Source organism: the organism of the source record quoted next, unplaced genomic scaffold, assembly GCF_019419815.1.
Source record: "Pyrus x bretschneideri cultivar Hongxiangsu unplaced genomic scaffold, Pyrus_bretschneideri_v1 Contig34, whole genome shotgun sequence".
In the NCBI taxonomy this organism is placed as follows: domain Eukaryota; kingdom Viridiplantae; phylum Streptophyta; class Magnoliopsida; order Rosales; family Rosaceae; genus Pyrus; species Pyrus x bretschneideri.
The window spans coordinates 3326375-3348928 of NW_025999657.1; the positions used below are offsets into that span (position 1 = coordinate 3326375).

The 22554-nt window shown below is 37.5% G+C and overlaps 1 protein-coding gene across 1 annotated transcript; it reads left to right on the forward strand.

Moving 5' to 3' along the window:
• Positions 1-9275: 9275 nt before the first annotated feature.
• On the forward strand, positions 9276-22216 carry LOC103937342 (serine-rich adhesin for platelets). The gene is made up of 17 exons (XM_048591527.1): positions 9276-9435; positions 9561-9657; positions 11338-13430; positions 13513-14046; positions 14336-14485; positions 14892-15277; positions 15616-16085; positions 16574-16626; positions 16710-16817; positions 16885-18635; positions 18827-18935; positions 19140-19314; positions 19713-19780; positions 19920-20032; positions 20134-21024; positions 21629-21725; positions 21829-22216. Exons 3-17 carry the CDS (start codon positions 11348-11350, stop codon positions 21843-21845), a joined length of 7005 nt encoding a protein of 2334 aa, XP_048447484.1. The 5' UTR covers positions 9276-9435; positions 9561-9657; positions 11338-11347; the 3' UTR covers positions 21846-22216.
• The last annotated feature ends 338 nt before the right edge of the window (positions 22217-22554 follow it).

The following is a 22554-nucleotide window of genomic DNA, read 5'->3' on the forward strand; positions in this document are numbered from 1 at the left end:
AAGAAAGAAGCAGAAACTATGAATAATGATAGAGATTTTGGTGAAGAATGAAGCAAAAACTATGAATAATGATAGAGATCTTGAGAAAATTGGTGTGAGATTTGTGAGGATGGATGATGGATTATATGAAGGATTCATAAAGGATTAGGTTGTAGATAATGTCACGTGGCATGCCATCATTCGTTAAAAATCTGATGGAAATCTATCCTCAAAGATTGTAAACAGATTATGACACGTGGTGCGAAGTGATTGGTTAATAATCTTATCGGAAATCCATCACCAATAATTGTATTTTCGGATAATGACACGTGGCGCAATGAGTACGATTAAAAATCTTATCGGAAATCCATCACCAATAATTGCCTTTTCGGATTTTATGAAGAGTGGCGTAACGAGAACGATTAAAAATCTTATTTTGTATTATTTTTTAACTTTTCGAATAATAACACGTGGCGTAACGAGAATAATTAAAAATCTTATCCGAAATTATAAATAAAATTATTTTGTATTATTTTATTGCCTATTGTCAGGGCTATTGAAGTGCAACGGTGGAGATGCAAAAGACGATTACTGTTCATTAAGGCAGTTACTGTTCACTGGGTGGATAGCATAGTGTATTGCCTGGGGGGAGGGTTCACACGCTGGAACTACTCTTAAGGTCTCCTCTTCATGTTCTAAGAAGAGCCCAAATCCAAAATTCATCATCTTCCAACCCAAAAGTCGCAAATAAGCTCTACAATTCAATATGCCAACATTGCGCACTGGGCATAAATTAATTTGCCACGATCAGATGTTTTGGGATAAAATTATAAAATTTTGACAACCTTCTTGATAGACTCATGAATCCAATTGGAATCACTTGAAAATTCCACCGTTTGATTACTTTATGCCCAAAATGGATTTGCATGTCCTATATTAAAAATTCATAACAAAGCATCAAAATCTCACCAAAATATAACCAGAATAGGGGAAAATATATAATATAAAAGAGAATAAGCAATTAGTCATTGGACTTGAGGCATCGCATGTTGCCTTGTGGTTAAGTCCTTAATATTTGATTATGCTAACGTCACTCTAACTAAGAGTGTGACTAATGCATCCTTGGGGTTAGGCTACCTAATCATGGAGACAAATGGAATGCACAACAATGAATCTCTAACCTTCGTAATAGAAGTAGAATGCACTTTCGAATGGATTCTAGAAGTCTATTGCCAGAGCAAATGAAATGTACGGATGAAAATCTGAAACAAACTTGGGAATCATGGAACAGTTACACATATTTCAAGTGAGTTACTATCTGTGAGAGACATGAGAGTGTAGAGGCCACTTCTTTTGTAAGAGAGAAATTTTACAAGTCTTCCTTTATGTATGGAAAAGGAAGAAAGAAAAACCTCTAAATGTTTGTAGAGCCTAAGAAAGCCACGAGGCATAAACATAGAGCCTCACCACCACCACCTTAGCCGATCCTTCAAAAGCAAGAGCATGCTAGCATTTTACTCGTGTTCTTGATTTCTTCACTCATCCTATTCCAGAGAAGGTGTCTAAATTTAGAGGTCCTGAACTTTTAAGACTCAAGTACTTAAGGAGAGAACCAAATCTCTACAAAGCCTCAAAGATCAAGCCACTGAGATAGAGCTAGCCTATGGAAATGAGAAGGCCTAATAATAGGGTGAATAAACTAGCTCTAATTCAAGGTAACGCTTCAATACTTGTAAATCTATTATTTTTCTCTTAATGCATGTGATGTTTTATTCACTGTACAAGTTTCAAACATTCATTGTTTTCAGGTTCTAGAGTTCATGCTTCTCTTCTGGTATTTAATTTAATTCATTCCATGATGTACTTTGTTGGTCCAAAATCCGGATTCTGATTCATTAAATCCAACAAAGAGAATCACATTGGATAACATTTATGATTCACTAAATCCAACAAAAAGAATCACATTGGATAACATATATGAATAAACTATCAACCAAACGATGTAATCAAAAGTATTGATTTAGAGGAGGACCGTATTGTATTGTTATTCCAAATGAAAGTGAGAGTTGAAACTTTCAATTCATAATCGATTAGTAAGAGTTCTAATTATCCACTGCCTTACTAATTAGAACCTAATGGATCATGCACCTTGTTAAGTAGAGATTGAAGAGATATAACATAGATGAGTAAGTCAATTAAATGGTTTAATTGTTTATGGCTAGAATCAATTAAAATGTTAAGTAATCAAACGAATAAGTTCAAATAGGACCTCAAGTTAATTTTAGGCTCCATAGCCCATTGAGCCTTGAACTAAAGTTCAAATAGGGCCTCAAGTTAATTTTAGGCTTCATAGCCCAATGAGCCTTGAACTATCAACCCTGGTTTAACAACTTAAAATTAAAAGCCTAAAGGGCCCACTAATCATAATGAGGCACCTATACAGAGAATAAGCTAGGATTTTCTCTTTAATCACTTAATGGAAGAGACTATATAAAGGGAATTATAACCCAAGCCTTATTAGGGTTTATGTTTGGAGAATTTAGAGAATCACCACTCTCTCTCTACAAGGGTTGGCCACATAGGGTTGGTGTTGCTAGCAAGAAAAAGTATCACTCCTTGGTGTGGAGAATTAGAGTTTTCATTCTCTTGGGACTTAGAGATCCAATTCAAATCAATCAACAAGGATTTCAATGAGAGCAAATAAATGAAGGCCCTCACTTTGGGTGATTAGCCTTTACAAATGCAAAGAGGTTCCTCAAAGGTATAAAGAACAATCTTCTATTTTTCTTATTCAATTTTGAACTGAGTCTTGGTCAACCATTTACTAGGCTTTGAAACTCATGGGTAAAAGATTGAATTTTGAGTTCTTGTTAACTAGATTTCGCATTTAATTTTATTGTAAGATGCAACTGTAACTCAAATGATCTTCATTTAGGCAAATTTTTTCTTTAGGAGTTTAGAGTTTCTTGTTTGGATAAAGGGAATAATGAAATGATGGATTAAAGATCCTGAGATTTGGAAATCACTACTTAGCTATAAAGTATTTATATCTGTCAAAATTTAGAAAAGGGAAAGACAAATTAGACCAAAAAAACTTAAAAAATATGATTTTAAATTTGAACCTATTGATAAAAAAATGATAAAATCCAAATGAAACAATTAGAGTCGCTCTTGGATCTAGCGACACATCTCCAAATAGGAAGCACCGAGTTGACTCAGTTATAGAATCGTCGCAACTTTTGCAAACAAGAGATGGGGGAGGGAGAGACGACGATCGAGAGAGACATGAGTGAGGGTGGATTGCAGGATGCGAACCTATATATAGAGTTAGGTTTTGTCGATGTGTTATTTTGTTTTTCCAACCTATGTTTTATTAATCTTTTCTTAAAATTATCAAAAAAGTTAGATAAGATTTGAGATTTCCAAAACCCACTCCTTAATCCAACCTCCTTTTTATAAGATCCCACATCGCCCAGAGATGAAGATCCTGTAAGCTTTATATGTATATTCCCATCTCTACCTAGCACGAGGCCTTTTGAGAGCTCATTGGCTTCGAGTTTCGTAGGAACTCCGAAGTCAAGCAAGTTCGTGCGAGAGTAATCCCATGATGGGTGACCCACTGGGAAGTTCTCGTGTGAGTTCCCAGAAACAAAACAGTGAGAGTGTGGTAGGGGCCCAAAGCAGACAATATCATGCTACGGTGGAGTCGAGCCCGGGTCGGGATGTGACAATTTGGTATCAGAGCCAATCCTTGGCCAGAAGTGTGCCGACGAGGACGTCGGGTCCCTAAAGGGGGTGGATTGTAAGATCTCACATTGCCCAGGGGTGAGGATTCTTTAAGCTTTGTATGTATATTCTCATCTTTACCTAGCACGATGCCTTTTAGGAGCTCATTGGCTTCGGGTTCCATAGGAACTTCGAAATTAAGTGAGTTCGCGCGAGAACAATCCCAGGATGGATGACCCACTGGGAAGTTCTCGTGTAAGTTCTTAGAAACAAAACCGTGAAGGTGTGGTAGTGGCCCAAAGTGGACAATATCGTGCTACAGTGGAGTTGAGCTTGGGATGTGGTGGGGCCTGGGCCGGGATGTACACTTTTAATCTCTCACCCTAAAGAAAACTTAAATTGCAAAAAAAAAAAAAAATTATAAATATTACACACTAAAAAAATTAAGAAATAATTAAAATCTCAAAGGCGTAAAATGAATGTATTATCTAATGTTGAAACGACACAAACCCATGAACTTAATAAATCTTATTCGTTTTTAATATGACCTGATAAACTTCAAATCGAACACATTATTTTCGTACAACGACATGTTGTGTACGACTCTTTAAGCTCTAAAAAGTAACCGTTGTACCGTCTATTTTCATTTTAACATAGTTAAGCATTACCATATCTCTTAAATCTAGAATTTTAAGGTAAATTTTGTTTTCATTGCATTATTATCACACGAAGAGAGCAAATTATCTAAGTAGATAGTATAGTAGATATGATAAAAGGGGAAATTCTTTATGTAATAGGAGGGGATTTTTTTTTTTTGTTTGAACAAACGATATCTATTTACACCAACGGGGAAGAGGTGGGCTTAGCCTCAAAATGTGCTAGCAATAATGTGGTTCAAATTCGCTTTTGGTGAGAATTGAATCTAAGGTCATCTCCAACCAAAAAAGGGCCAAAAGGCCATGTTTAGCCCTATAACCCTACAAGAAATTATATTTTAATGAACAGTGACATGCCATATTTTATACCATCTCCAACCGAGGTGGCCAAATGGTCATAGGCTAAACATAGCCCTTTGACAAAAAACTCATCTCCAATCGAGGGAGCCAAAAAGCCATAGGCCAAATATAATTAATATATATTTTATTATATTAATTGAATTAATATGGTTAATTAAATTAAACTACTATATTAAAATAAGGTTTTCGAATATATTTTGAGTGCCACTTGTCGCTAAATGAATAAGCCTCTGAATTTCTTATCTTTTTATAATCTCAATAATTTTTCGAATATGATTTCGAGCGATACGTGTTGCTAACATGAGTAACTTCCTAAATTTCTTATCTTTATGTAATCGCAATAATTTTTCGGATAAGATTTTGAGTGACATGTGTCACTAAAGTGAGTAACTTTCCAGATTTCTTATCTTTATGTAATCTTAATAATTTTTCGGATAGGATTTCGAGTGCCACGTGTCAAGATATAATTGGTTGTACAAATTTTAGATAGGATTTTTATCTAAGTGACACTTCTTATCTTCAAGTTCCAATGTTAATAAATTGGCTGGATATTGAGGTAGAATTCACACACCTTCATCTTTGCCCTCTCCAATATCTCTTTCAATTCAAGTTTGTAATGAATTCCAACTTTGGATCATTTTCGCATTCCAACTGGGGGTCCTCATCCAATTCCGAATTAGAAGATAAATGGGCGCAGATAAGACGAGAAGATAAGGAGTCTGATGAAAAAGATGAAGCATGACACAACACAACATATATGGGCACCAATGGCTAGGGTCATGGTGTGTGAGGAAATTGAAGAACAACCTCAATGGGGTGGCTTTGTTGCTGGTCACTCTTACAAACCACGAAATAGAGAGATTGCGCATGAGACTCTGATGAACAACTACTTCAACTCCAAGTCGGTGTACACAGAAGAGGATTTTAGACGTCGCTTCTGGATGAGGTGTCATGTCTTCAAGTGTTTGCTTCATGATGTCCAACATGTCAATCCATACTTTCGACAAAAGATGGATAGAGCAGACCATCATGGTTTCTCACCTCACCACAATGTTACTATTGCACTCCAAATGATGGCTTTTGCCTCCCCAACTGATGCGATGGATGATATATATAGTATGTCTGAGTCTACATGCCTTGATAATCTTGTTGAATGCTGTCACACGGTTGTTTAGTTTTACAAAGAGAAGTACCTCTGTGAATCAAATCAAGCAGATATGGCTCGGCCCTTTTGCAAAGTTGAAGATTGTGGCTTTTCCGGGCATGGTAGGGTCATTAGATTGCATGCATTGGTAGTGGAAGAATTGTCCCACCGGATGGCAAGGAATATTTAGCGGAAGATCGAGAAAGTTAACTATTGTGTTAGATGTGGTTTGCCTCATTTGACACATGGATCTGTCATGCTTTCTTTGGAGTCTCAGGAGCCCAAAATGACATTACAATACTCAAGCGTTCACCTATCTTTAATAACCTGACAAACCTCAACTTGACTACTACATTAACGGGCATCGGTACAATATAGGGTATTACCTGGTAGATGGTATCTACCCAAAGTAGGTGACACTTATCCAAGCAATTGCCAACCCTGTCGGTGACGCCCAAAGGTGGTTTACCTTACACTAAGAGGCGTACCGGAAAGATGTTGAGAGAGTTTTTCGTATTTTACAAGCACGGTGGAAGATCATCAAGGAACCAGCAAAAGGGTGAAGTCAAGATAAATTGAACTCCATCACGATGTCGTGCATCATATTACACAACATGATTGTGGAAGAGAGGGAGATGACTATATTGATGGAGAGTCTGATGACGACTAATATGATCCATACAGGTCAAGGAGGGCTCGTACAAAAATATATGATGGGCCTAATTTGCCTTTGGATCCAAGAACTAGTAATATCTATTTATACATGAGGTGTCATAGGATGATACATTCACGTGCCACAAATAAGTACCTACAACAGGATCTTGTTGCACATTTTTTGGCCAAAAGCACCATGCAGTAGGCGTTTAAATTTTATGTTTTTAAATGTTTTGTTTAATGTTGTTTAAGTTTGAATAACTCCCTCGAGTAATACTAGGGTGGAGATTGTGTTGTTTAAGTTTTATGTTGTTTAATTTAAAGAGTACAATGTAAATATTAAAAACTACAACCACTTCAATTTAAAGATTCAACAACTTAAATTTAAAATCTACAACTTAAATTTAAAGACTACAACAACTTAAATTTAAAAACTACAACTTAAATATTAAAGACTATAACAACTGCAATTTAAAGACTATAATCATCATCTTCATCTGCCATTGTAAGAGTATAGTCGGATGTAACAACTCCTGTCGAGCCTTAATTTCCTTTTTTTTCCTATCAAAATATGCCTTACTCATTGGATTGTACTCCAAAGTGTTCCTTTGCATGTTCCTATCATTAATCTCTTCTTTTATTTGTTTTGTCCGTTCTTCGTGCTTACACTTTCTTTCTTCCGTAATAAGGGCATTTTGCTCTGCCATTAATCGCAATGAGGACGTTATTTCCTCTCGAAAGGCTAAATCATCATTTGCGTTGCCTTTTTCCTTTAATTTTCGAGCCTTGTTTCATCTCGTAGCCCTAGGTATGGAAGATTCACTCGGAGACAGATTTTCTACCCTTATTTCTTGAATGATAGGACATCCTTGTTCATCCCCAACTGCATTTGAGGAAACATTGACCAAATCTTTCTTGAGGTGGATCTTGAAATAACATCTACCCTTTACAAATTTCCTAACAATCATGATGACTAAAGGGTTTTTTCATGGGATGAGGATTCTCTACCCTCTCACACATTGCTTTTTGTCTTATTATCTCTATAAAAAAATCAATATAAAATGTTGACGTGACTTAACTGTGATTGTTCAAATAGGAGGGCATGGAAGGGTAGAGAGATTAGGAGGGTAGAGAATCTTCCTTCTTTTTCATGTCCTCCATATACAATTCCTCCGTTTGGCGTACCTAGAAAATATAATTACAAAAATTAAAGGAAATTAATTTATAAAATTAAATGGAATATAATCTTTACTAATTAATAAAACACTCATTGTCAACCAAAACCCTATAAAATTACCAATTTAACCCTCTAATTAAAATAGAACATGAATAAGAAATATGGGGCAGAAATGTAATTTCACACAACCAAATTTTACTTTTTTTTTCAAAGCTCACTTACATGTAATCCTAACATATCTTTAATTAAAAAAAAATTAAAAAAAATAAAATTTTCCACTCCCATATTCTCTATCACTCTCTTCCTCTCTCCTTCTATTTCAAAAACAAAAATAAAAAATTTCCTCACACACTTTGTGTGTGCCCATATGCTAGTTAAATATATTAAAATAACTTGTGAAAACGCTTACTTCTTCGTAGTAATTGGCTCCGCTTTCATGTCTGCTTTCGGCCTTTACCATTGCTTGATGCCATTTATTCAAACTTGGTTGAAGATGTTTTTTCCATCTTGAAGAACATCTCTCGTGGTTTCGGGTATTCGATGAAGTGGTGTTTTCGTATAACTCATAATACTTTTTGAACGTACGAGTCCAAACACTTTCACTTATTTGAGAACTACCCTTGACACTATCTTCCAAGATCCATCTACAAGCTTTGCAAAGAGCTTCATCTTCTTTTCGGATCCAAACGCTTCCTTTCATTACAGATGTGACCATATGAAAATTATTGAAAAAATTGAAGGAAAGATTATTGGAAGAGGTAAGAGAATAGAATGTGAAGAATTAAAATAAAATGATATAAAACAGTATGAAATTGTGAAAAGTATGTGAGAAATGGTGTAGGAATGACTTAGGTATTTATAGAAAAAAGATTACATTTTTTTTTAAATTCATCCAAAAAAAATCAAATGCAATGGTAACCTGGCTTCATGCTGATGCCAAGTTAACGTTGCATTTGAATTTTGGGTCGAGAGTGGACTGGCTGGCTGGATGAGGGGCTGGCCTGATTTTAATCTTTTCGGCTCGGTGGGGCCCACAAGCCCTTTGGCATAGTCCCTAGTTGGAGACCATTTTCGTGTCATTTTGAGCTATTTTTAGTCCTATGAGTTTTTGGCCAGGTCTGTTGGAGATGACCTAAGACATCACACTTATAAGTGAATGAATACCACTAGACATTAGTATTAAGTGACATTTAATTGAAGGGGATTAATTTCACATATCTATATATATATATAGCCTTTTGGTCTTGTTACGTCTCTAATCATAGGGCCATCTGCTTATCTGAACCCATCAACAACTCCAGACACGTGTCAAGATGAATTTCTTAAAATTAATCACCCATCTGTCACACAATGCCCCTTGAAATCCCATCGTCACCGTCCAATTAGAATAATCCAATTGTCTGTGATCCGACCACACGTATTGGCTGGTAATAGGAGTTTAACCCTAGGAATCTTTCGTCAAATCAAATCTTGACAAGCCACGTGTCAATTGCATACTGCATATACCCGTCAGATTTCAGCCAATGTACGAAATTACCCTTGGCCTACTCTTTTTCCGTTTTCATTTTGAATTTTGCAAATTCGGTCACCCCAACACTCTCTCTCTCTCTCTCTTTCTTTCTCTCTCTCACACTCTTTCGTCTTCTCCCTCTTCGTGTAAAGTCTTTCTCACTCTTCGCCTGTAGCTTCGTGATTTCGCCGGAACCCTAATTCGATCTGGCGGGAACCTGACGACTCCGGTATGAACTCCGACGGATTTTCCATTTTGCTTGTTAGGGTTTTGCAATTTTTTTTGCCTGATGTGTCGTTATCCATTGGGTGAGAGTGTGATTGGGAGACTAACGCTTTGGGTTTTGGCTCGCAGATGACCGTACGATTGAGGAACAGTTGAGAGATCAAAGGGGCTGGATTTCGTCACCGGATGGAGGGAGGTAGCGTCTCTAGACTTCTTACTTCTTCTGGTACTGTTCATTTCCTCTTTTTTTTTTTTTTTTTTTTTTTTTTTTTTTTTTTTTTTTATGGTTCTGCAAGCAGTTAAGGTATCTGTGTAAAATTAGGCCAAAGTATTAGAAATGGTGAGCTTTAATTCAAAATTCTTTTTTTGGTTCCGTTGTTGTTGGTTTCGTATTCGTACTTGGAGCTAATCAGAAGTGCTGAAGCTTTAATCTTTGAATTTGTGGTATTGGTTTATCATTAATTGTGTGTAATTTGTTTATTGATTTTGTACAGTCTTTTAAGGTATTATTCAGCTTATACTTGCTATTTGTTAACAAAGGTGGATTCTTGTAAGGAACATGCGTGTTTTGGAAATCGAAAACATCTAAATGCATGATTGTGAGTTTAGCACACATTTTTTTTCAATTGCAATTATTTGAGTTTAAGGATTACCTTAATGGGCTATTCTTAGTAATCATTAACTGTTAAATATATAGAAGCTTAATCTTGAATGTAGATTTTGTTTTCTGCCATACCTTTACTTTGTATGCTGTCTCATTTGTGAAATTTTGAAACTTATAGGATTTCTCGAGGTCAGTGACCATGTATAATATAGTTACCGTTACTGTTGTTGCATAGCATCAGTTGTTCCTTTATAAAAAAGATTTCATTAATTTTACATGCTTTTCAAATGAGAAGAATCCTGGGAAAGCATTACTCAAAATAGTATGCTAGGATTGGTGTCTTTAGGGTTCTAATATGATTTATCTGTAAAAAAGGATTTCAGTTACAAATGATGTGCATTTATTTTTTCAATTATTTTTTATTTTAGTTGATGGGATATCCCATGTTATGGAAAGTGCCTCGGCTTCCTTTTTTTTTTTTTTTTTTGTTTTGTATATTTTTAATTGTAGAGGAATTTCTGAGGAATTTCTAAATAGTACACTTTCAAGTATCTGGTCAAGTGGAACTTCATTTGGTTTACCAATCAAGGGTTCTTAACATATTAAGAGTTCCACTGGCTTAAATTTTATTGGCACGGAATTTTATAGCATTTAGAAACGTGTATATGTCATGAGTATATTTTTATAACCTTCTGTTGTTTTTGTTCAAAGCATGATATTACGATTTTTTTTACTGCACAAAACTTTGATGTTTCATTTTTCTATTGATATGTCAATTGTTGTTTGAATTGATTAAGGTTTTGTTGGTTTTGCTTTGGCTGTTGTATGTTTATATTATATATGGTATAACATTTTTTGTATAATTCACAAAATAACGTTCATAGCATATATTTTTCTCAATTTTAAAGTATTTGAAATTCAGATTGTGAGTGTCATGGGATAGAGTTTGGAAACTGTCTTAACTGAATTTTTTTTTTTGAGAAATTATGAGTTTGAACATAATTGATTATAAACGGTTACCAGGCTATAACTTGCTTGGGGATGATTAGCTGTTTGATGAGCAAATGGATGTAGGGATTGGGATTCTTTTCCGTGGTAGTGACTGCTTTTTAATGATTGTATGTGCTAGTTAATTATTCTGCAAGATGGTGGTTGTAAGGCCTGAATATTTGGTCCATATGGTTTCTATTTATATACTTGCTCGTATTGTTGTCTATCCCCATTTTGTCTATTTGGTCAACTTGAATCATCATTATTATTTTGTATTTGTACTCTTTCTCCCTGATTGTTGCTCTATTTTAGGGATACACCCATGGATTATGATGACAATGATTTTCAAAGCCAGAATCTTCATTTAGCTGGTGAAGGGAGTACTAATTTTCCTCCAGTTTTACAGCCATATGCTCTTCCCAAGTTTGATTTTGATGATAGCCTTCAAGGGCATTTGAGGTTTGATAGTTTGGTTGAAACTGAGGTTTTTCTGGGTATTGAGAATAACGAAGCTAATCACTGGATTGAGGATTTCTCTCGTGGGAGTAGTGGGATAGAGTTTAGTTCCACTGCAGCAGAATCTTGCTCTATATCAAGGCGCAACAATGTTTGGTCTGAGGCCACTTCCTCAGAATCTGTTGAAATGCTATTAAAATCTGTTGGGCAGGAAGAAATTATTCCCCCTGAGACAATCGTTGAGGAATCAGATGCCTGTAAGGAACTGTGTTGCTTAACTGAGCAGATGGAGCCTAATTTGAATAATGAAGATAACATTCTTTCTCAAATGGGGGATGTTACAGATCTAGGGCCTACATTACCACGGGTGGAGATTTCCGAAAACCTTTCTGGCTTAAAGGATGTAGGAGTAGATCAGCTTTGTGTTGATGATTCACAAACTCGTGAAGGTAAAATATTAGTTGATGGAAATTCAAATAACTTGGAACCAAATGATCTCAGTGGAAAGGACAGCCCACATGTAAGTAAAGGGAGTCCTTCTACGGATGGGAAATGCAAAGATGCAAAACAGATGGAATTGGACAATGCGGTTGATGAACCTCTAGATGAAAAAGAAGATTCCTCTGCTTCAGGAATGCAAGTTGATAATTTGATATCTGTGCAGAATATTATTACAAGAAGTGATGAGTTGAGTAAAATAGATGTTCAACATAATTTAAAAGATATCAGTGAAGAGGATCCAGACGGACATGTCTTGCGCATAGAGGCTCAAGTGAATGAAAAAGTAGTTGAAAAGGCTACCTGTTATCCTGAAAACCCTCATTGTTCATCGTTTGAGGTGGAGTCTGTGGAAGGAGGAATTGCTAATCAGGAAAATGTTGTTAGTGTGGAGGAACCATCGGATATGATACTACAAGAGGATTCTGACTTACATACCCTGGGCGGATGCAGTGACAGGGAATGCTCTGGTGCTGATGCTGACACCAACAAATATGAAACTGTGGTCTTGTTTAAAGGCATAGATACTGGTGGTGATCAATCAGAACTAAGCACACACAGCTTATCACCTAGGGTGTGTGAAAATGATACTAGCTGCTCAGTTGAGGTTAGCAACAAAAATGCTGAAATTTCTTCAAGTATAGATCCTATGCCGAAAGGGGATTCTGACTTACATGTAGCAGACATATTCAGTGACAGGGAGTGCTCTGGGGTTCCTGCTGAAACCAACAAATGTGAAGATACAGTCTTGCTTAAAGACACAGGTAGTGGTGCTGATATTTTTAAATTAAACACAAATGATTTATCACCAATGGTTACCCGAGGCGATGATAGGTTTGCAGTTGAGGTCACCAACAGCAATGCTGGTATTTCTTCAAGTCCAGATCCTAAACCGAAGGTGGATTCTGGATGGAATAGCTCCAAGGAGAATTCTTTAGAAAGTGGTTTCCAACCAGATAGTGGGACTTCGGTCAGAATGTCCGAGGCTTCTTTGTCAGTCATTGAGGAAAATGAGGTCTCAAAGGATGAAAGTAATGAAAATAGTGAAGTTCATTGTAATTTGACTGCAACATGTTCTTCAGCTGAAGTATTTAGTGAAGCACATGTAACTGGATCTTCTAAAAGTTCTCTTGATGCTTTTGGAATTTCTGGAGAGAAATTGAATGCTGACAGGCATGTATCACTTTCTATTGTTGAGGAGTCTTCTCAGATATGTGATGATAATAAAGTTTACGGAGAAGGCGATGTTGGTGATGGACGGGATAGTAACCTGGATCTCTCTTCCAATGAAAAGGATAGTACACAATTGCTCAATGAGTCTAATAGTAAAAATTTGGAGCTTGGTGGATCTGTTGTTAAGGGATCGGGGTCCTCACCATTGTGTGGAGCTAGCACAGATAAAGAGCTGGTTGTTCCAATATTAACAAATGAAGCTGATGGTAATGAACTGGGTATGTTATGAAATTGAAACTTTGAATGGAAATAAATGTCAAATCCCTTAAATATACTAACTTGGATTTCTTTCGCTTGCAGTGGCCAACATTTTCTTGGAAAATTCGAATTTGGCTTCTTGTGGCACAACGAATGCTGTTCCCTTGTCTTCTGGAAATGGTGTAGCCAGCGATATTGTTAGCCACTCAGAGGTTCAAGCAGCACCTTCTTCTGCTGGGGGTTCATACTGTGACAAAAAGGAAGAAACCGCAAATGAAATGACCAAGGATGCAAGTTTTTCATTTATAGTGCCACTTCCTTTGGTAGAAACAGGGCCAGTTTCTGTTTCTGAAGTTGAAAAAGGTGTTTCCTGTGATAGTTCTGGACAGTTGTTATGCAAGACGGTTGATCAATCTCTGCCTGACACAGACAGTTGCAATACAGAGTGCCAAAATGAACCACGAAGTGCAGTTGCTAATGAAGTTAGCAAGGGAAACACAAATGAGAGGGACGTAGCTTCTGTTCAGTGTGAATCTTCTGCAAAAGCGGGTGATGCTACTGAAGCTATTTTCTTTGGAAGACAGGATGGCTCAACCATAAAAGAGAGTTTTGAAAAGGCATCTGCAATTGCAACAGGTGAGAGTTTTACACTCACCAGTCATCATTCTCTCTTTCCTTTTCACGTATCATCTCTTGCTGCTTTTAAGTTATGTGCAGTCAACTTGTCTCCCTGGTTCGTTTTCACAAGTTACAAATGCTAATAGTGTCTTGAACTTCGGACCTCTTGGATAAAACTGCAATTTCTAACTAACAGGGCGTCCCTTTTGCTCTTGTTATTGTTTGTATGTTTCATGAAATAAAAGTTTTGTGCTTACTATTTCCATTTGCGTATTGATGTTTTGGAATGATTTTTGCTGTTATGCAGAACTAAGTATGGATTCTGACATGCGGCCTGGGCCTTCAACATTGGTGGAAATGTGTGGTGGTACTGCTAAAAATGCAATGGAAGACACTGACACTTCTGAAGTATCTCAGGATAAGACTTCTGCAGAGGCTACTATGCCCAGCATTAATTGTGAGTAATTTAATTTGATTAGTATTCTTGAATGAGTTGTCAAATAACATAAAAGATAAACCTTAAGGGAATGTTGTGAACTTTCACATTTTGGTTCTTTGGGATAATTTAACAAGGCTATTGCAGATAGAATGGCTTTGAGGTTCATTGGTGGTTGTAAGAGTCATTCTGTTTCAACTTGGTGGCTCCAACTCATGATTTTTGGGCTTTTGAGTTTTTATGGGAATGAAATGCTAGAGTTGGATAAGATGTATTAGAATTTTTTAATTTTAACTTTTTCCGAGTTGACGACTTTAATTTTGAGGGTAGGTTTCAAATTGCTTTTTTTACACCCATTGTTTTAACTTCAAAGTCATGTTGGCTTTCCTTTCTTTTTCTTTTCTGATTGTTATATTTTGTTCCACAGGTGATGCTTCTCCGATTTGTGAAGCTTCTATCTGTTCTGCTCCTTTGCCTGAATCTCATGCTAGGTTTGTTGCACCAGAAAGTGGTGGAAGTTCTGTTAATCCGAATAAAAATGATTGTGGTTCAACTAAGGTTGTTGAAACAAGTGAGCTTTCTGAGATTAAACATGAATCAGGTGATATCAAGGGGCCCAAAAATCTGAATGCCCCAGTTTCTGACATTGTTAGGAATGGGGACAATCATTCTCCTAAATCCTGGAATCCAAAAGAAAATGATGCCTCCAAGGATTGGAGAAATGGCACTTCGGATGTGAGTTCACTTGCAGATTTGCCAAAACGGGATGCTCCCAACAACTTGCAGCCTGTTCCTACTATTATACCTCCCAGAGTATTATTTCTAACCTTATTATTGTTTATGTTCATGCTAAATAATACTTGTGTCTTTGATCCTTTTATTTCTTGACATATACATTATTTTTGTAGATTGGGGTATTCTTGCAATAAATTTATACGTTTATTGTTATGAATGTGCTCTGAATTCGACATCTCAATATTCTGATTTAGAATTATTTTGCAGATCCCATGTCTTTGATACTTTATATCTGTTAACAGAAGTATATGTTTTTAGGGGATTGGGGAATGCTTGCTATAGATATATACATGTATAATTTATTGATGTCTTTACACCAATTTTTCTATATTCTGATTTAGAAATGCTTTTTGAAGTGTGCAGAGGGGTCTATACAAAATTCTGGTTCAGGCCAGCTGGATGCAAAAATCTCACAAGATCTTTCTCATGGAGGTTCACTAGTATTTGATGGAGTTGCACGAGGTGCTTCTAAGGTTACCCCTGAACGGAAAACAAGGCGAGCATCTAGCAAGGCAACGGGTAAACAGAGCGCTAAGAAGGGAAGTGCGCAAGCAAGAACTCCTATGAGACAATTAGAAAGAGGAGACAGATCAAGCAGTGTGTCCCAAAACCAATCTGGAATTTTCCAGCTTGTGCAGCCTAGTGAGACAAAGCCCTATGGACATGTGGATGGTGCTATGAAACCCTTTTCTGTTCATACTACTTCCACATCTAGTTTGCCAGATCTGAATACTTCTGCTCCACCATCTTTAATGTTTCAACAGCCGTTCACTGACTTGCAGCAAGTGCAATTACGTGCTCAAATCTTTGTTTATGGAGCTTTAATGTGAGTCTTTTTGCTTAATACATATTCTTGTACTAATATTGTTTTTATTTTGGCTTTAACATGGTTTAAAAAAAAATTAACAATGGCACAGACCCAAGGGATTAGGAAAGTACTAAGGTGTTTCTAACACTGCTGATTTAGATCAGATTACAGTTTTTTTTTTTTTTTTATTATTTTGAATTAGAGAAACAGAGAGATTAAAATTTCTGCAAGAGTGCAAATTAGGAAGTAAAGTAAGAAGGGAGGTTTTGGATGCTTGGCGTTCGTTTTGAGGACACCATTATGCCATAATTTCTCCGGGAAAAAGAAGGGCACATGATACTTCAGTGACCACTTAATATCTTTAAAAGCTTTTATCAAAATTTGGAATGGCATATTTCCAAATTTTGAATGCATTACGGTCACCTTCCTATAACATACTCGAGTAAAGAGAGATTTAATTTCAGGACGGAAAATGAAAGATGTTTTTCTTTTAATTTTCACTGCAGTCAAGGAATAGCACCTGAAGAAGCTTATATGGTGTCAGCATTTGGGGGACATGGTAAGTTATTTTGTTCTCTGTCTTATCGTTTCGCTAATTGCTACAAATGTGTAGTAACTTATAAAATTATGTTCTTTTATTAGATGGTGGAAGGGGCATGTGGGAGAATTCTTGGCGTGTATCCATAGAGAGGCTACACGGTCAAAAGTCTACTCTGGGTAATCCAGAAACTCCTTTGCAATCACGCTCGGGTACTTTCTATCATTTTAAGCTGCTTAATTCTCTGTTGGTTTGATCGGGGGTCTAACTGTGCTTCAGAACGGAGGTTTACAGGTTCCAGGGCTCCTGACCAAGTAATTAAAGGTGCATTCCAGAGTAAAAGCATTCCCTCGCCTCTTGGTCGACCCAGCACGAAGGGTGCTTCACCAATGGGTGCCCCAATGATACCTATTTCATCACCTCTTTGGAGTATTTCTACCCCTGTTTGTGAGGGCCTGCAATATAATTATCAGCAGGCACTTAATCCATTGCATCCTTTCCAAACACAATCAATAGGGAACGTTGTTGGGGGCCATAATACTACGTGGATGCCTCAGCCCTCCTTTCGGGGTCCCTGGCTTACTTCTCCAGGGTCTTCTGCAGCTCAAGCCAGTACTCATTTTTCAGCATTTCCTAGTACAGAAGCAGTGCAGTTGACTCCTGTAAAAGAAACATCTTTACCACAATTGCCTAGTAAGAAGCATGTTTCCTCTGGTCCTTCTACTCAGACTGCAGGCCCAACTAGTGTTTTTGCAGGGGTGTCTCCAGTGTTTGACCCAAAAAAAGTGTCGGCATCACATGGTCAGCATTCTGCTGACCCTAAGCCTAGAAAAAGAAAAAAGACTTCAGCCTCTGAGGATCATGTTCAGGTTACTGTGCAAGCTCGATCTCAACCTGAGTCAGCTCTAACACTTGCTGATAGTAGTAGTCTGTCTACATCTGTTGCCATCTCAACCCCAAGTACCATTGTGTCTAAGACCATGCCAGAGAAATTGATTATGTCCATCTTTCCAACGCCTTCCACTGGTCGCCTCAAAAAAGCAGATCAGGATTTGGAGCAGCGGGAAGCTTTTACAGAGGAGACTCTTAGTAAAGTTAAGGAGGCTACGCAACAGGCAGAAGAAGCTGCTGCTTATGCTGCTGCAGCTGTTAGTCACAGCCAAGAAATATGGAATCAGTTGGATAAGCAAAAAAATTCAAGATTGATATTTGATGGCGAATCTAAGTTGGCATCTGCTGCTGCAGCTGTAGCTGCCGCGGCTGCTGTTGCGAAGGCAGCAGCTGCAGCTGCCAATGTTGCATCGAATGCTGCGTTACAAGCAAAATTGATGGCTGAGGAAGCCTCGGTTTCATATAATGATGGGAATGCGAGCCAAAGTATAAGAATGACTACTCCTGTGCCCATTTTAAGGGGTGAAGATGTAACTAATAGTTCGACTTCGATCCTTGTTGCTAGGGAGGCTTCTAGAAAGGGAGTTGAAGTTGCATCTGCAGCCTCAAAGCGAGCTGAAAATATGGATGCCATTGTAAAAGCTGCTGAGTTGGCAGCAGAAGCTGTATCACAAGCTGGAATAATTGTAGCTATGGGTGATCCTTTGCCATTAAGTCAGTTAGTAGAAGCTGGTCCAGAGGGTTATTGGAAAGTACCTCAAGTTTCTTCAGGTCTGGTTATGAAATCAAATGGCATGTCGAGAGAACAGTCAAATTTGGGTACTGTCGGAGAAGATGTTGATTCTTCTTCTAGGCGTTCTAAAGATAGACAATCAGATAAGCACAAAGCACAGCCAACTGCACATGAGAAGTCACCGATTCTGACAGAGGTAAATAAGGAATCAATGGATGATCAACTGAGGTGGGGAGCAGGAACCACAGGGTTTGATACTGCCAGTGAAAAGGGGTCAAGAGGACCGAAAGGTCGCAATGTTTCTGAAATCAGATCAAAGTCTGCTTTGATTGCTGTCGAGAATGATTTTGAAAAGGAAGCAGGAGCATCTGAAGAAAGCAGCATCAAGGACGGTTCTCTAGTAGAGGTATGAAGCTGAGGTGTGATCTGATATGGTTTGTAGGTTTTTTTTTCTCCCAAAAAAATTGACATCAGCTTTTTTTCTGTTCACTGGACCTGTTTACAGCAGTTTCTACGTTCATGTGCTATCTTTTTGTGCAGCTTGGCATTTCTATTTCTCTGTGGCCGTAAAATAAAATTGACTTGTTTTTCTTTTAGGTTCTCAAAGATGGGGCTGGATTTGGAGAAGCCTGGTTTACTGCTAAGGTATTGTGTTTGCAGGATCGAAAAGCTAGTGTGTGTTACACTGAGCTTCAGTCAGATGAAGGTATACTGCCTCAACATGCCTTGCCTCATGTTGGTGTTACTGGTTCTCTTTAAAGTGATAATTTCATGTTGACTGTATCATTACAAGTTTTGGTTGAATACATTATGGATCATAAAAATAGAACTCTTTGTTATTAAGATGTTATGCCTTTTGCATCTGCATGCTCACTTATTATACATTTGGTTTCTGATCTACTTGGCTCAGGGAAACTGCAGGAATGGGTGGCACTTGATGGCGAAGAAGATAAGCCACCAAAGATACGAATTGCCCGCCCTGTTACCGCTTTGGGACATGACGGAACAAGGAAAAGGCGCAGAGCAGCAATGGCAGATTATACTTGGTCTGTTGGAGATAAAGTTGATGCATGGATACAGGAGAGGTAAGCCCAAGTTATAAAATAAAAAAAATTGATTGCGTTTGCTGAGAATCTTGCTAGAGAATTCTTTTATATGAAGATTAATATAATTCTACTGCCTGCAATTTTCTTTAGCATGCACAAATGTTGCTTTGCAACTGTCCTTTATTTGGATATACATTCCCTAAATCTTTCACTACTGTAAGCATGCCTAGTCTTGGGTGTAGGAGCAACATGGTAGTGTTGGTATATTAGAGATAAGTGCATTTGGTGATTGCACACTCACATCCAGTCTTACTATTCTTTGGACTAACTGTGATTTTGATGCTGTTCTTCCATTTTTGACATCTATTTTTGGACTTTTCATTCGTTATTATCTCGTTTGTACAACACATCACATGTGTATTCAATTATATTTTCAGCTGGTGGGAAGGAGTTGTCACTGAAAAAAACAAGAAAGATGAAACTATATTAACTGTCCACTTTCCAGGTGTGTAAATTACTATTACTGTTATATTTTGGGGTGGGGGTTGCTTTCATTAAGACCCTTCATCTAAATGTTTCCCACTGTTACTATGTGAAAGTTACTGTTAGTTGATTTGAGACTCGCCTGTTATGAATTCTTACAGCACAAGGGGAAAAGTCAGTTGTTAAAGCTTGGCATCTTCGGCCTTCGCTCATTTGGAAGGATGGCAAATGGGTTGAATGGTTTAGTGTACGAAATGACACCTCCTTCCTTGAGGTACTATGTTTATATAACTTCGTGCTTAATATCATATGATTGTTGAAAACTTCTCAAGTCAATTTTATTTCTATCTTACTGAAGTGCAATTTGATGTTCAGGGTGATATGCCCCAGGAAAAGCGACCCAAATTTGACAGTCCTGCAGTGGAAGGCAAAGGGAATGATAACGCGTCAAAAAGCATTGATGTGAATGATTCAGGGAAGCCTGTAGACCCAAGGTTATTGAATTTATCTGCAAATGAAAAGGTATTTAATATGGGTAAGAATACCAGAACTGAGAATAAGCTTGATGCAACCAGAACAATTCGGACAGGGTTGCAGAAGGAAAGATCAAGGGGGGTTGTTTTTGGTATCCCCAAGCCTGGAAAGAAGAGAAAATTTATGGAAGTTAGCAAACATTATGTGGAAAATGAGGGTAGCAAGATTAATGAAACAAGTGATCCGGTGAAAACTGCAAAATACTTGATGCCTCAAGGATCAGGTTCCCGTGGATTGAAAAATACATCCAAAATCGACACGAGGGAAAAACAAGTGGCTGGATCCAAGCTAAAGGGTCTGAGATCTGGAAAGCTGCAAAGTTTATCCGGTAAATCTGCTGCACAGAAGGACAACCTTTTAACAGATGCACACACTGCCTCCGATGGTTCAAGTGAAATGGACCATACAGGAAAGATCAAAGATTCTGTAAACCGTGCTGAGGGTTTATCCGGAAAGCATACACTATCACAAACATCTACATATAGAACAGAAGGGACAACAGACGGCCCAATGGAATTTTCTGCACTAGCTCCATCATCTGATTCTTCTTCATCCAAGAAAGTCTCCACTTTAACTGCTCTATCTCGGGCAAACAAAGGAAAACTTGCACCTGCTGGTGGAAGGTTGGGTAAAATTGAGGAGGGCAAAGTGTTTGGTGGAAATCCGGCAAAGTCGACTGCTGAAGTTGTTGAGCCTCGTAGATCAAATCGCAGAATTCAACCTACATCAAGAGTAAGCATTTAGATATATTTTGGTCTCTGTTTTGCATATAGATGTTTATTTTTTTTTTGTCATGAGAAATATCACGGTAAATGCTTCAAGTCATTGGCCAGATTATATCTCAATCTGAGGGTGGTTCCCTTGGTTATCTGCTACTTTGAAGTCGGTGATGCCACAGCAGGACTTGTATAAATTGTTTTTGGAAGTCAAATTTCTAATTGTAGTGTAAGTTTATAAAATTATCAGTAAACTAGCAAAATCACATTGACACCATGAGTTTTATGCTAAAACACTTAAAAGCGCCCAAATTAGAGAAATAAAAAACGCCACATCCATCAACTTGTCATGCTCTAATTGATTGTTAGTTGTGAATTTCTTTTGGTGCACTTCTATTGTTACAAAGTAAGCTGGTTTTTTCCCCTAAGTATTGAGTTTGCAGGGTTTCTGAAAGTGCCATGTTATATCTTACACGTAAAAAGCCCTAAATTTTTATCCCAACATCTCTCTGAATCCTTGTATAACATTCATGGTGGTTTTGTTGCTCGTGTTTACGCAATGTGAACACTCTTTTTATATTAACCTGTAAACCTGATGGTGTTCCCCTTGTTGGCCACAGCTACTAGAAGGACTGCAAAGCTCGTTGATCGTCTCAAAGATTCCTTCAGTTTCACATGACAAGGGCCACAGAAGTCAGAACCGGAATGCCTCTAGAGGTTAAATTTCATCCCCGGGGTTTTTTTTTTCTTGCGGACAATTTGCAGCACATATATTCTTGTGTTTGTGAATGTCGTGTTATCTGACTGTTGATTGTGACAGGGAATAACAATGGTTGAGAGGAGCTCTGCAAATGATGGGTTCCAGTCCGAGGATCGTCAATTATTGGATGACCAGGCCAACATGCCCAGCCGTACTTGTGTATATTTATTGCAGACGAGGATAAGCGTAGGGATGGAAATTCTTGCTTCTTTGGTTTCGTTCTGTCATAAAAATGTAGTCAGTTAGATTTTTATAGTGATTTTAGCTTACAAATTATGGTTTCCGTAGGTGGTTTTTTTGCGCAGAGAGGTGGTTTCCGTGTATGGAAAATTGTCCGTGTAGTTTGGTTTGTAATGCAAGGGAGGATTTCAGATGATTAATCACATAACCAGTTACTGTTTCCACCATTTGGATATTTAATATTATGCTATCTCGTTCGTCGTGAGTACATAGCATTGGTATAATCATGTCGAAATGTTTTTTTGTTGGATCATTCAATGCTACGTAGTATTGAAGAAAAATCCGATGTCTCGGTACGTGTTTTGACGCCGGAGCTCTTTTTCTTGTCCAGTTTGAAATCAAGCAGCGGTATGACTATTGAGTAATGCTCCTTAAAAGACACTGGATTTTATCAAGGGAATCATTCAATCAGCTGAATGTGCAAAAGAGGCAGCTTGATCTTGTAATATTCTTTTATTTTGGTTGATAAAATTCATCTGTTTCAATTTTTTATTTTTATTCTTGGTATTAATTCAAGATTAAAGTGACTGTATTCTTTGGTCATCA

Excerpts from the sequence above, each read along its gene's own strand:
- LOC103937342 (XM_048591527.1), top strand. The coding sequence starts at position 11,348 with ATGGATTATGATGACAATGATTTTCAAAGCCAGAATCTTCATTTAGCT. Across the intron at positions 14,047-14,335 it reads GGCATCTGCAATTGCAACAG|AACTAAGTATGGATTCTGAC; the intron begins GTGAGAGTTTTA and ends GCTGTTATGCAG. Across the intron at positions 16,818-16,884 it reads TCCTTTGCAATCACGCTCGG|AACGGAGGTTTACAGGTTCC; the intron begins GTACTTTCTATC and ends ACTGTGCTTCAG.